Genomic DNA, 12,531 nt, shown 5'->3' on the forward strand with positions numbered 1-12,531 from the left:
TTCCTTCTTTATATGGAACCTTGTGGTTCAATGTCAGAGAGATCCATACAGTAATACATAAGTAATTGTCCAAAAACTACAAAAATGCTTGTTTTGGCCCTTTTTTGGCCCTTAATATTATATAATTCCTAGACTGTTTGCCCCATAACCCTTAAAATAAATTCCAACCTACTACTTTAAATGGTATTGAACATTGTGGAACAATTTCAGAGCAATTGAAATACTTATACACAACTTATTGTCCTGAAATTAGATAAATGCTTGTTTTGGAGCCCTTTGGGTCCCTTATTCCTAAACCATTGGGACCATTAAAATCCCAACCTTTCTTTTGTGGTTATAAACATTGTGTTAAAATTTTATTGATTTCTATTCACTGATACTAAAGTTATTATCCGGAAACCATCCTTCTTCGGACGATGCTGATGACGATGACAATGACAATACATGATACCAATATACAACCAAAATTTTTTTTATTTTTGGGGTCGTATAAAAATTTAAACCAGATGCTCCGTAGAATGCAGCTTTCTACAACCACAGAGTTTGAACCCTGAACAGTTGGGGCAAGAATGGACACAACATTCAAGCTTGATACAGTTCTGAATTTGGATTGTGATTAAATAGTTTACACAACATAGGTTTGTGACACAGAATGAATGTGGTCTAAAAACTTAAACTTAAAAACTTAAAAATTTTAAATTGGACATTTACCTATTATGGTCCAATATCCAAAATCTAAATACATGGTTAGATTCAGCATATCAAAGAACCCCAAGAATTCAATTTTTGATGAAATCAAATAAAGTTCAATTTTGGACCCTGTAGACCTCAATGTGGACCAATTTGATAACCAGGCCCAAATATCAAAAATCTAAATACATGGTTTGATTCAGCATAATCAAAGAACCTCATGTATTCATTTTTTGTTGAAATCAAACAAAGTTTAATTTTGGACCCAGATTTGGACCAACTTGAAAACTGGGCCTATAATCAAAAAATCTAAATACATATTTAGATTTAGCATATCAAAGAACCCAAAGGATTCAATTTTTGTTGATATCAAACAAAGTTTAATTTTAGACCATGATTTGGACCAACTTGAAAACTGGGCCTATAATCAAAAAATCTAAATAAATATTTAGATTCAGCATATCAAAGAACCCCAAGGATTCAATTTTTGTTGAAATCAAACAAGGTTTAATTTCGGACCCCGATTTGGACCAACTTGAAAACTGGGCCCATAATCAAAAATCTAAGTACATGTTTAGATTCAGCATATCAAAGAACCCCAAGAATTCATTTTTTGTTGAAATCAAACAAACTTTAATTTTGGACCCCGATTTGGACCAACTTGAAAACTGGGCCCATAATCAAAAATCTAAGTACATGTTTAGATTCAGCATATCAAAAAACCCCAAGAATTCAATTTTAGTTAAAATCAAACTAAGTTTAATTTTGGACCCTTTGGACCTAATGTAGACCAATTTGAAAAAGGGACCAAAAATTATGAATCTACATATACAGTTAGATCAGGCATATCAAAAAACCCCAAGAATTCAATTTTAGTTAAAATCAAACTAAGTTTAATTTTGGACCCTTTGGACCTAATGTAGACCAATTTGAAAAAGGGACCAAAAATTATGAATCTACATATACAGTTAGATCAGGCATATCAAAGAACCCCAATTATTCAATTTTTGATGAAATCAAACAAAGTTTAAGTTTGGACCCTTTGTGCCCCTAATTTCTAAACTGTTCGGACCAAAACTCCCAAAATCAATCCCAACCTTCCTTTTATGGTCATAAACCTTGTGTTTAAATTTCATAGATTTCTATTCATTTATACTAAAGTTATGGTGCGAAAACCAAGAAAAATGCTTATTTGGGCCCCTTTTTGGTCCCTTATTCCTAAACTGTTGGGACCAAAACTCCAAAACCAATCCTTACCTTCATTTTGTGTTCATAAACCTTGTGTTTAAATTTCATAGATTTTTATTTACTTATACTAAAGTTATTGAGCGAAAACCAAGAAAAATGCTTATTTGGGCCCTTTTTTGGCCCTTAATTCCTAAAGACCTAAACTGTTGGGACCAAAACTCCCAAAATCAATCCCAACCTTCTTCTTGGGGTCATCAACCTTGTGTTTAAATTTCATAGATTTCTATTTACTTAAACTTAAGTTATAGTGCAAAAACCAATGTGTCTTCGGACGACGAAAACAACAATGACGCCAACGTCATACCAATATACAACCTCAAAATTTTTGTAACATTATATGCATAATTTTTCACAGCATCAAAAAAATATTCATTTTACTTTTTTTGCCTTTAAACACCATTGATCACACAGCCTTCAGTTTGACAGCTATGAGTTCAATACACCAGCTTAATAAGGTTAGATGGACAATCAGAAGACTTACAATAAATGAAGTCAAAAGTCCAATTCATTAAGTGACATTTGTAATTACAATGTTTAAATCCCAAAGGAATGTCTCAAAGTTGATTTGTACCAGTGTAAATCTATTAGATTGCTACACTTTATGTTTTCTGTGACAGTGTACATTATCTGGCTGTTCTGTGGGTTTTTTGAATCCAAATGACTTTGCCTGCTGACATTGAATATAGAGTATATATATATATATTATATTAGGAGAAGAATTAAATGTGCACATTTTCATTAAATATTAATAGCATTCGTACAATCTAATCCCTATTGGACTTCATGCTTAATCAACTAAACTACTTTAAAGCCAGAAAATTTTCAGAATAATTATAAGATACAATATGTAATTATATTAATGTATGTATTTATTGTTAATTCAAGCTTAATTTTTGTTCCACAACATAAAATTTTGCTTATTTTGTTCTGCAGTTCAAAAGGAATAAATGTACTGCTGATTTTTAATGTTGTTTTTACTTGTAATATTATCTATCTGAAGTTGTTTTATACATGTTTTAAGTAAAATTGAGCAGTATGATCTTGTTGATGAAGACATACACATTTATAAGATATGACTTTTAAGGTTTATATATTAAATTAGTAATTCCCATTGCAATGAAACCGAATTTATCATGCTGCTAGATTAAGAACAGAATTTTAAGATTGATATTTTATTTTCAATCCAAGATGCCTGTAATAGCACGTAACAATCTTGATGAATTAGAATTATGAAACCTATCAAAGCCATACGCTTTATCTTGCATTACATGCATGGCATGAACATGGTCTGTTATTAATGCAGTTATTGGCTGCATGCATGTATTGCACTGAAATTTCTGCAATTATATTGCAATTACTGATTAACAATTTTCTGCTAAGTTGATCTTCAAAACCTCATCATCATTACTTTGAATTTGGTTTTTTTTAACCAACAACATTAGTGATATATTGATACCATCTATAAGAGACACATATTTTTATGTAAATATCATATCCTGTTTTAGGACATTATCAGACAAGAAAACTTGTTACATGCAACTGAAATAAAAACATTGCTTTAAGGTGCAATTAACATGAAAATCCTTTTAATTCCGTCATTAAACAGGTTTTTTTATCATGCAGTAGTTTTATTTTATTTAAATTCTATTTTTAGCATGTCATGAAATAGTCACATCCATCATCTGTTCATAGATGAGCATGTGTCTTATATTTGAGATATGTTTCATTTTAAATATAAATTTGCTGTGCTAAGTTCTGCTAATGACAGGTTTCTATATTCTTTTTTCCAACTTTTTCTATTCCACTATTACTTTTTCTTGTTGATAATGTCTGAATGGATTACAAAATTTCACTTCTAATCAAGAAGACATATATATGCATTGCTTTATCATTTTAAACTCATTGAATATAGTACATAACAATTCTTGTTTGCTTTACATGTATATGAAATGATTGATAGACTGATTGTCACTAAATGTCCACTGGCAAATATTAGATATATATATAAGCATATATGTATCTGCAGTAAGGGACATAACTCTTGGTAACTAGTCAACACAAAACATTTTTTCAGTGAGTAGTAGCAAATGAATGATGGTTTGTATATATATCTAATTTGATTGTTATATATTAGCACACATTGACAAAGCCAATGTGTGCTCATATGGTGTTTAATCACATTTGTCACCAAAATATTCTCAACTCATCCTTTAAACCAGGTGCTCCGCAGGGCGCAGCTTTATACGACCCCAGTGGTTGAACCCTGAATAGTTAGGGCAAATTTGGTCACAATATTCCAGCTTGAATCTGTCTGAATTTGGATTGTGATCAAATTTTTGACATAATATAGGTTTTTGTCACAAAATTAATGTTGTCAAAGATCTAACAAATCTATTGCACAATACTGTGCAATTGAAGATTTCTTCTTGAAACTTCTTTGAAAAAAAAGGAAGCCCTTCAAAAAATGGTAAACAAAAAATCCCCCCCAACTTTTTGAACCCCCCTTGGAGCAATAACCCTTAACTCAATCCCATGCTTTCCATTGCAGTATTGAACCTTGTAGTACAATTTCAGAGAGATCCATACACTTAAACACAAGTTATTGTCATGATTGTTTGGAAACTAGAATCATGCTTCTTTTTGGCCCTTTTTGGCCCTTAATTCCTACATATTTTGGGCAATTAACCCAAAACTTAATCCCAGCCTCCCCTTTGTTATATGGTACATTGTGGTACAATTTCAGAGAGATCCATACAATTAAACATAAGTTATTGTCTTAAAACTAGAAAAAAGCTTGTTTTGACCCCTTTTTGGCCCTTAATTCCTAAACTTTGGCTCCATAACCCCTAAAATGAATCCAAACCTTCTACTTGTGGTTTTAAACATTGCAGTATGATTTTAGAGCAATTGAAATACTTCTACACAAGTTATTATCCTGAAACTAGAAAAATGCTTGTTTTGGGCCCCTAATTCCTAATCGGTTGGGACCTTCATCCCCAAAATCAATTCCATCCTTCTTTTTGTGGAATTGAACCTTCGGAAAAAATTTCATGAAGATCTATTCACTTAAACTAAAGTTATTATCCGGAAACCAATGTGTCTTCGGACGACGACGCAGACGACAACATCATACCAATATACGATCCCAAAATTTTTTTGGGGTCGTATAAAAACTATCAAATCTGCCTTTTTTTAAGACCAATAATACCTCTAGTTGAAGTTAATAGATTTTTTATCAATATGCTAGAAAACTAAATCTAAGATGGCTCGTTTTAGCTAGTCTGTCGTGAGTGTTTTTGGTGTCCCATTTCATTTACAGACAAAAGTCATTTGATTTTGTCAGAAATCTTTGCAGTTTTTGGATCAATACAACATCATCTGAACAAACAAAAAAAGCATCAAATGATAGGTTTAGTCACCTTATGTTAGGTTTTCCCCATTTTAGATATAGATGTAAAATAAGGTTACAAACAAGAATGTGTCCAAAGTACACGGATGCCCCACTCGCACTATCCTTTTCCATGTTCCATGGACCGTGAAATTAGGTAATAATCTAATTTGGTATTAAAATTAGAAAGATTATACTATAGGGAACATATGTACTAAGTTTCAAGTTGATTGGACTTTTTTCAAAAACTACCTTGACCAAAAACTTTAACCTGAAACTCCCACTTTCATTTTCTATGTTTAGTGGACCGTGAAATTGGGGTCAAAAGTCTAATTTGGCTTCAAAATTAAAAAGATTATATCATAAGCAACAAGTTTACTAAGTTTCAAGTTGATTGGACTTCAGCTTCATCAAAAACTACCTTGGCCAAAAACTTTATCCTGAACGGACTGACGCACAGACGAAAGGAGCCACAGACCAGAAAACATAATGCCCCTCTACTATCGTATAAGTTTGGTTGATTTTTTTAAATTAATTTATTTTTAAGTTGTTGAATTTACTTTTTGTCTAGTGTAAAAAGTAGGCATGGTACGACTTTTCAACCTTGACATTGAAACTAAAACTATCAAGGAACTCTGGTGTGTATTCAAGTATCATAAAGTGATGCACTGAGTGATATATCAGCTACTTGTTAGCAAATAAGTAGTTCAAATAATCATGACGTCTTGAAAGGCCATTTTAAAAAATCTGTGACACTGTAGGAAGGCATCACAGAAAAAATTTAAAATAGCCTTTCAAGATGTCATAATTATTTGGACTAGCACATAAGCATTAATAAAGTGTTTAAAAAACAAGGAAGGGTCAATTCCACCTGAATTTATTTCACACTAGAAAAAAATTCTAAAAGCTCTTCAATCTTTATTAAAATTCACAGCATGATAAAATAACATGTGAACTTTATAGTTTACAAGACATTTAGCCTATATCTGTTCTTGTGTCAGAACAAGTTTTAATTGCCTGAAGATTGCAAAAACAAAGTACACCTCATGAAATGATTAGAGTTTTTTCATTGTCTATTAAAGTCTGCATACAAGCTTATTGACAATGTGTACCTCTTTGAATATTTTCAAAGTAGTGGTTAATCTTAATCCAAGAAATTCATGAAAATTGGTATCCTGCTACATGTAATACTAATGTATTCACTGTATCTAGAAGTCTGTATCAATCTAAATATATCTCAGTGAAAATCACTAAGTAGATGTCTGAAAATTGATCTTTTGAAAAATTATACTGATATTTGAACTCCATCTAAAATGAAGTCTTTATCATTCAATGGAATTTATATTTTAAGAATTGAAAGAATTGAGGAAATTCACTTCATGTACCCGGTACATTGTATGATTATAGGAAGTACACCACTAATTCATGGTCCCATTGCTTTCTATGTTAAATTTCTCCGTTTCAATCAGGCACACCTCTTTTGTTTTAAGTTCAAATAAAGTGTCAATCATTGCATTTCAAAGCAACACTTTATGGTGTCTTGTACTGAAAAAAAAAACATACGTTTAATTGCATATAAGAAAGAACTGGTTCCCGGAACTTCGGATGTACCAAAACAGGTACATCAGATCTGACAAACAGACAAAATGTACCCTCTTTTTTGAATTTGGTGCAGTGTTTTTAATATTCAAAACTAAAAGTCCAAAAGTGTTCTACAATGATCACCAGTCCTTCAACTTTCATTTGATACCAAAAATACCTAAATATTCTACATATTTTGAAAGTTACACTCATGCGTAGGAACTATTTTGTGTTAAATATGTACTACTTTCTGGTACATGTATGTGCTTTCTGGCCGGGCCCGAATTAGTGGTGTTACACCTTATAAGAAAACATATAATCATATTAAGGAACAGAAATTAGATTAGGGAACAAATACATCCTAGGTTCTCTAAAGTAAATAAGAGTCTTGCAGATTCTCATTTCCAATTAAGCATCAATTATAAAAATTGGATCACGTTATAAAATTTCATTAGTTTCTGACATTCAATCCATTGCGTAATAAGATACACTTTACTAGGGTTTCACTAAATAATTGTTTTATGTTTTCGTATATCAAAGACCCTAATATATGTCTTAAATCTGGATATGACTACATTTGTACTTTCCATGAAAATGGTTTTATTTGTTGGTTAATGAATCAAGCTGACCAAAATTTTCATGGGGGGAAAAGAAATTAGCTGTCAAGTTGACAGCAGAACAATTTTTTCTCATTTTGAAAGCACTTTGTGGCTATTTTACAATCTATCAAGGCCCATATAAATCCTGAACGGCCGAAGCAAAATAATCAATTTGAATTTGAATAGTTCACAGAATATAAGATGGAAAAGACTTAAAGTGCAATTTTTAAATCTATCAAGGACCATAACTCCTGATTTACAGTAAAATAGTCAATATTGATCTTGACCTCAATTTTGTAATTCAATTACAACAAAATTTGAAAGGCATTGATTGAACTGTTCATTACAAGTACATCATGAAGTTATTTAGATGTCTTAAAACTAAAACAAATCTGAAATTCTGTATTTTGCTTGGCTGTTCCAAGATTTTTCCTTTCGTACATTTGGTCAGCTCTATGAAAGCAGTGTACAAGGACAGTATACATGTACATACATGTACCTATGTTTTTGACCGTTTCATCTTAACACACTGTACTTTTGGTTTCATAACTGGTCACTGTCTGATAGGAATCAAACTTTTTACTGGTCAGTGGACAAATAAATGGACCTACCGTCTGACAATTACACTGGACAGATGGTGGTAATCATATCTGGTCTGTGGCTATATATCTAATAGGAATCATAATTTTAACAGGTCAGTGGATGAATAAATGGACCTACCTTCTGACTAGTACACTGGACTGCTGATAATCATTTCTGGTCAGCAGCTGTCTGTCTACTGGACACTGGTTTTGTATACACAGGTAATTCTCTAGGCATTTTGTGCAAAATGTATGACTACATTTAGTGTCCACAGGATTAACTAGAGGTTGAAGACAGATGTGACACATCAAATCTTCATCAACAGCTTGATAGTAGTCAAACAAATGGTTTCCATCCCCTTCATGGAATTGCCCACAGTTTGGACACACAGTTTGTCCTTGATTTCTGAATTGGCTGACTGTCAAGGTCAAAGCAGAATCATTTTCATAGTCATGATATGACAGGGCCATGCTACTACACTCGTCTCAGATTGTCAGCTCATTCTTCCTTCTGAAAAATTATACGAAATGTGTTACTTAAAAGTATGTATCAACAGAAACTTCTTCATTGTACCTTATAACTCTTCTATAATTAAATACATCCATTATTTGATAAATATTCATATTGTATGTCAAAAAATAAATTAATTTTCAAAGTTTTTTTAAAAACAAGAGTTCATGTGCTGAAATGTTTTGCCTGCTTTAATTATAGTTATTCAGAACATGAAATTCTGATACATTTCTTATGATCTCAAAAAGTTTTAATTTTAAAATGAAATGTTGCTACATGTACATGTAAAGTCATTAATCAGCAATGGTAAAATACATAACAGAAAATGACCTTCACAAATCAATAATGACACAATTTTCTAATCTGATAAAAACTTAATATTTTCAAGAATGAGGTTGCCCATTCAGAAAACAAATTCAAAACTCATTGTTCACATTATTATTTATTTTAAAGAAAAGGTCAAAGGGAAGTAACTTTTGCTCATCTATTTATGCAGCAGCAAAACTCTGTGTTGAACCATGCTATTGACACAGTAAAATGGTATTGTTGTACAAACATTTGTTATATATATACAGCCATTCATTGACTGAAGTGTAATGAAATTGCATGAAATAATTGCCACTATAACTTTAGCAAGCAACATCATTCAATCAAGAATGGTATAAAGCCTTAAAGACATAAATAATATGTTAGGATGGTAGAGTTTTTACATCATCTAAGTCCAAAATGCACTGTTATCTCCCTATTTGTTATTGTATCCATCTCATGAATTATATGTAAGACTTTTTCAACTGATTTTAACAGTTCGTTATTATGTTGTTTGGTTACACCACTGTGACACTGTCCCAGGTTAGGAGAGGGTTGGGATCCCTCTAACCATGCCACATTTTGTACATGTATGTGTCTGTCCTGAGTCAAGACCCTGTAATTCGGTGGTTGTCGTTTGTTGCTGTGTCACATATTTTTTTTCCTTCATTTCTTTGGTACATAAATTAGACCATTAGTTTTCTCCTTTGAGTTGTTTTAAATTTGTGATTTCAGGGTCTTTTATAGCTGACTGTATACATGCTGTATGGGCTTTGCTCATTGGTGAAGTCTGTATGATGACCTATAGCTGTTTAAAATTTCTGTGTCATTTGGTCTCTTGTGGAGAGTTGTGTCATTGGCAATCGTACCACATCTTTTTTGTTTCATGCATTTTAAATGTTTTCTTTTACTGAAATTTATCAACATGCATTAAATGAGAACATGTCTCACACAGTTATTCATATACACAAACAAAATTTTTCATTGACACTTCTATAAGGCAAACAAAACAGTCATTCAATTATGAATTTCAAAGAAGTTTTTAATTTTATTAAATCATAAATAGAAGGCATTTATCACATTTAAATTTTCATTGTGAAAAATGATGGCAATTAATATATGACTATAATCATGATAATTGATTACATATTGCAGTGTAAAATATAATTAAACTAATTTGAACAATCATGGCGTTGACCATACTTATACTACATGTACATTTTGACAATGAGCAAAACTAATACCGGTACAGACTAGCAAGCTAGCTATAATGGCTATAAAAGACTTCAACATGACAAAATGTGAAATATTGCATAAACAAAACCATATATTATATTGGTCTGCCATTAAAGGCATTACAGACTTTGTTGTAAAATTTTCATGTCATATCAGAGACTGGCCACAAACTGATGCCCCCACACTCCACACTGAAGTAACTGTATTATAACTAAGTCAATGTGAGACTTTCTTTGAGATATTATTGTCTGAGAAACACAAATGATGCCCCCACAGATCCAAAGATTAATTTTAAAATACACAAAAGTGAGCAATGGAGCACATAGGTTTATTTTTCACTGTAGGAGGACCTCTTATTCAAGTATACATGTACATTGTATACTCCAAAGATGACAAAGTTCAACTATCTCCCAAAATAGCATGTAGAAATCAAAACCCTGACCACATGAACACATTCAAAAATATGTAAAAAAAGCCAGCAAAGTGAAAACTATATACCTAAATTGGGACAGACGGGTGGAAATTAGTACAGGCGATCAGACAGGGGTAAAACAATATGCCCCAGAACTTTTAGTTGTGGGGCATAAAAATGAATAAAGATTGTAGTTCAACTGTTACAAATTCTCATTTCTCAGATTCCTTATGTATATATGTTTCTTTTTGGAACCATAAAGCAAACTACAGGATACCTCCTAATGGAAAAATGTGAAAACTCAACATCCATACTAAAAATAACTCAAATGAGGAGAAGAAAAGAAAAACAATTACCGTCACACAGTAGCCAACGACAACCACTAGAACACAGACTTCTGGATGCAGACAGGCACATTAAAAGAGTGTTTGGGTAAACTAAAACATGTCTGTTAGTGCTTAACCATTCTCACAACCTTGGACATTCCTTTGTAGTTCCAAAGACATCAACATTAGTTTGGAGTTGTGCAACAGGTCTGCAATAAACTCTTGCTGGCATTGTTTGTTTTGAATTGTCATTTGTTACTGGATGTTAAACAAGCAAGAATCAATCATAAAAATGAACATGTACCAATCCGCAAATTGGAATAAATTTCTATTCAGACTAGTCTGTATTTTAATATATAATTACAGCAACTTTTAACAATAATAACAGACATTACATATACCTGAATAAAATTATACAACTTTTCCATTTGATCTGAAAATTAGGCGTGGCTTTTGTGTGTATATTATTGTTGTCTTTTGATGTGAAATCTATTTTTGGTGATTCATGCAATATGCTTTCAGAATAAACAAACTTCCGAAGGTTTTCACATTATGTACTGAGAAGATCTAGAGAGAGCCGAGTTTTATTTTTTTTTTATCAACAAAACTGTTTTATTTGTAAAAGCTGGCTGGTAAAAAATGTATAAATCACTGTTTAAAACGGTATATATAATGTTAATTCAACTGTATGACTCCAAGCTCTACTTTTATCAGGAATATATTTTTTTCTAATGCTTTGCGGTGTCTGGTTTTTAAGTTTTATTTCCCGAAATAAACTGCGATTTGTGACAGGGAACCAGTTGTTGGTGTTCCTAAGTTTAGAGTCAAATAATTAAAACACGTATAAATCCGGAAAAGATGAAGAAATAAAATAGTTTACAGTAAAATAGAAACACGATGATTAAAAAGATAAAACGGAATAGACAGTTGAGTGAATGAACGAATTCCTTATGATATCCACATGGTAAATCATCGTCAATCAGTCAATTAATCAATTAATTAATCAATCAACTTTAATTAATCAATCAATCAATTAAGCAACCAATCAATCAATCGTGAATGTATGAATGAACGAACGAATAAATGAATCTATCAGAATAAATCAATCACGAACGAGGCCGAATAAACGAACTAGTAATGCCCTTTAACGTCAGGCGTCAAACAGTCATTTCGGCTACCGTTAGCGTCAAATTGATTAAAATAAGTGTACATTTTATCGTCATGTATATATATACCAAAAGTTACCGTTAACGTCATTTGGCAAGAATTTTTACCGTTATTCGTCATGAAGTTACCCCAATTACGACCCTCAAAAACGAACGGCCGAACGAACAAATGAATGAAATCGGCTCAAGGCGACTGAAAATAAACAAACACAACTACCAAATACATATAGTGTTACAAGCGACGCACTAACATATACATACCTGTCAACCTGTGATGATGAAAATGCAGGTCATGACCTGCATTGAAGAATCAAATCTCAGGTCATAACGCGTACGAACTTTTTCGAGCTGAATTTCAGTATTTATGGTACATTTTCTTATAATGTATATCAAAGATACCAAAACATCAATGCATGTTCACTTGCCTTGGTTAAGTCATTTTATATCTTATTTATTAATATTTCATTATACTTTTAAAGATTTTTAT

At 31.9% G+C, this 12,531-nt stretch overlaps 1 protein-coding gene across 2 annotated transcripts in view; it reads right to left on the reverse strand.

Moving 5' to 3' along the window:
• The window catches only part of LOC139481475 (ligand of Numb protein X 2-like), a 64,336-nt gene extending 52,919 nt beyond the window's left edge, over positions 1-11,417 (reverse strand). The window contains exons 1-2 of one of the 2 annotated variants that reach the window (XM_071264838.1): positions 11,280-11,417; positions 8,227-8,598 (exon numbers count right to left, since the gene is read on the reverse strand). In XM_071264838.1, the coding sequence (XP_071120939.1) occupies positions 8,227-8,558 (332 nt within the window). In that variant the 5' untranslated portion in view covers positions 8,559-8,598; positions 11,280-11,417. Of the gene's footprint in view, positions 1-8,226; positions 8,606-11,279 lie in introns of those variants that run through there. The other variant, XM_071264839.1, reaches the window with a different exon arrangement.
• Between the last annotated feature and the right edge of the window lie 1,114 nt (positions 11,418-12,531).

This window comes from Mytilus edulis, chromosome 7, assembly GCF_963676685.1.
Source record: "Mytilus edulis chromosome 7, xbMytEdul2.2, whole genome shotgun sequence".
In the NCBI taxonomy this organism is placed as follows: Eukaryota; Metazoa; Mollusca; class Bivalvia; order Mytilida; family Mytilidae; genus Mytilus; species Mytilus edulis.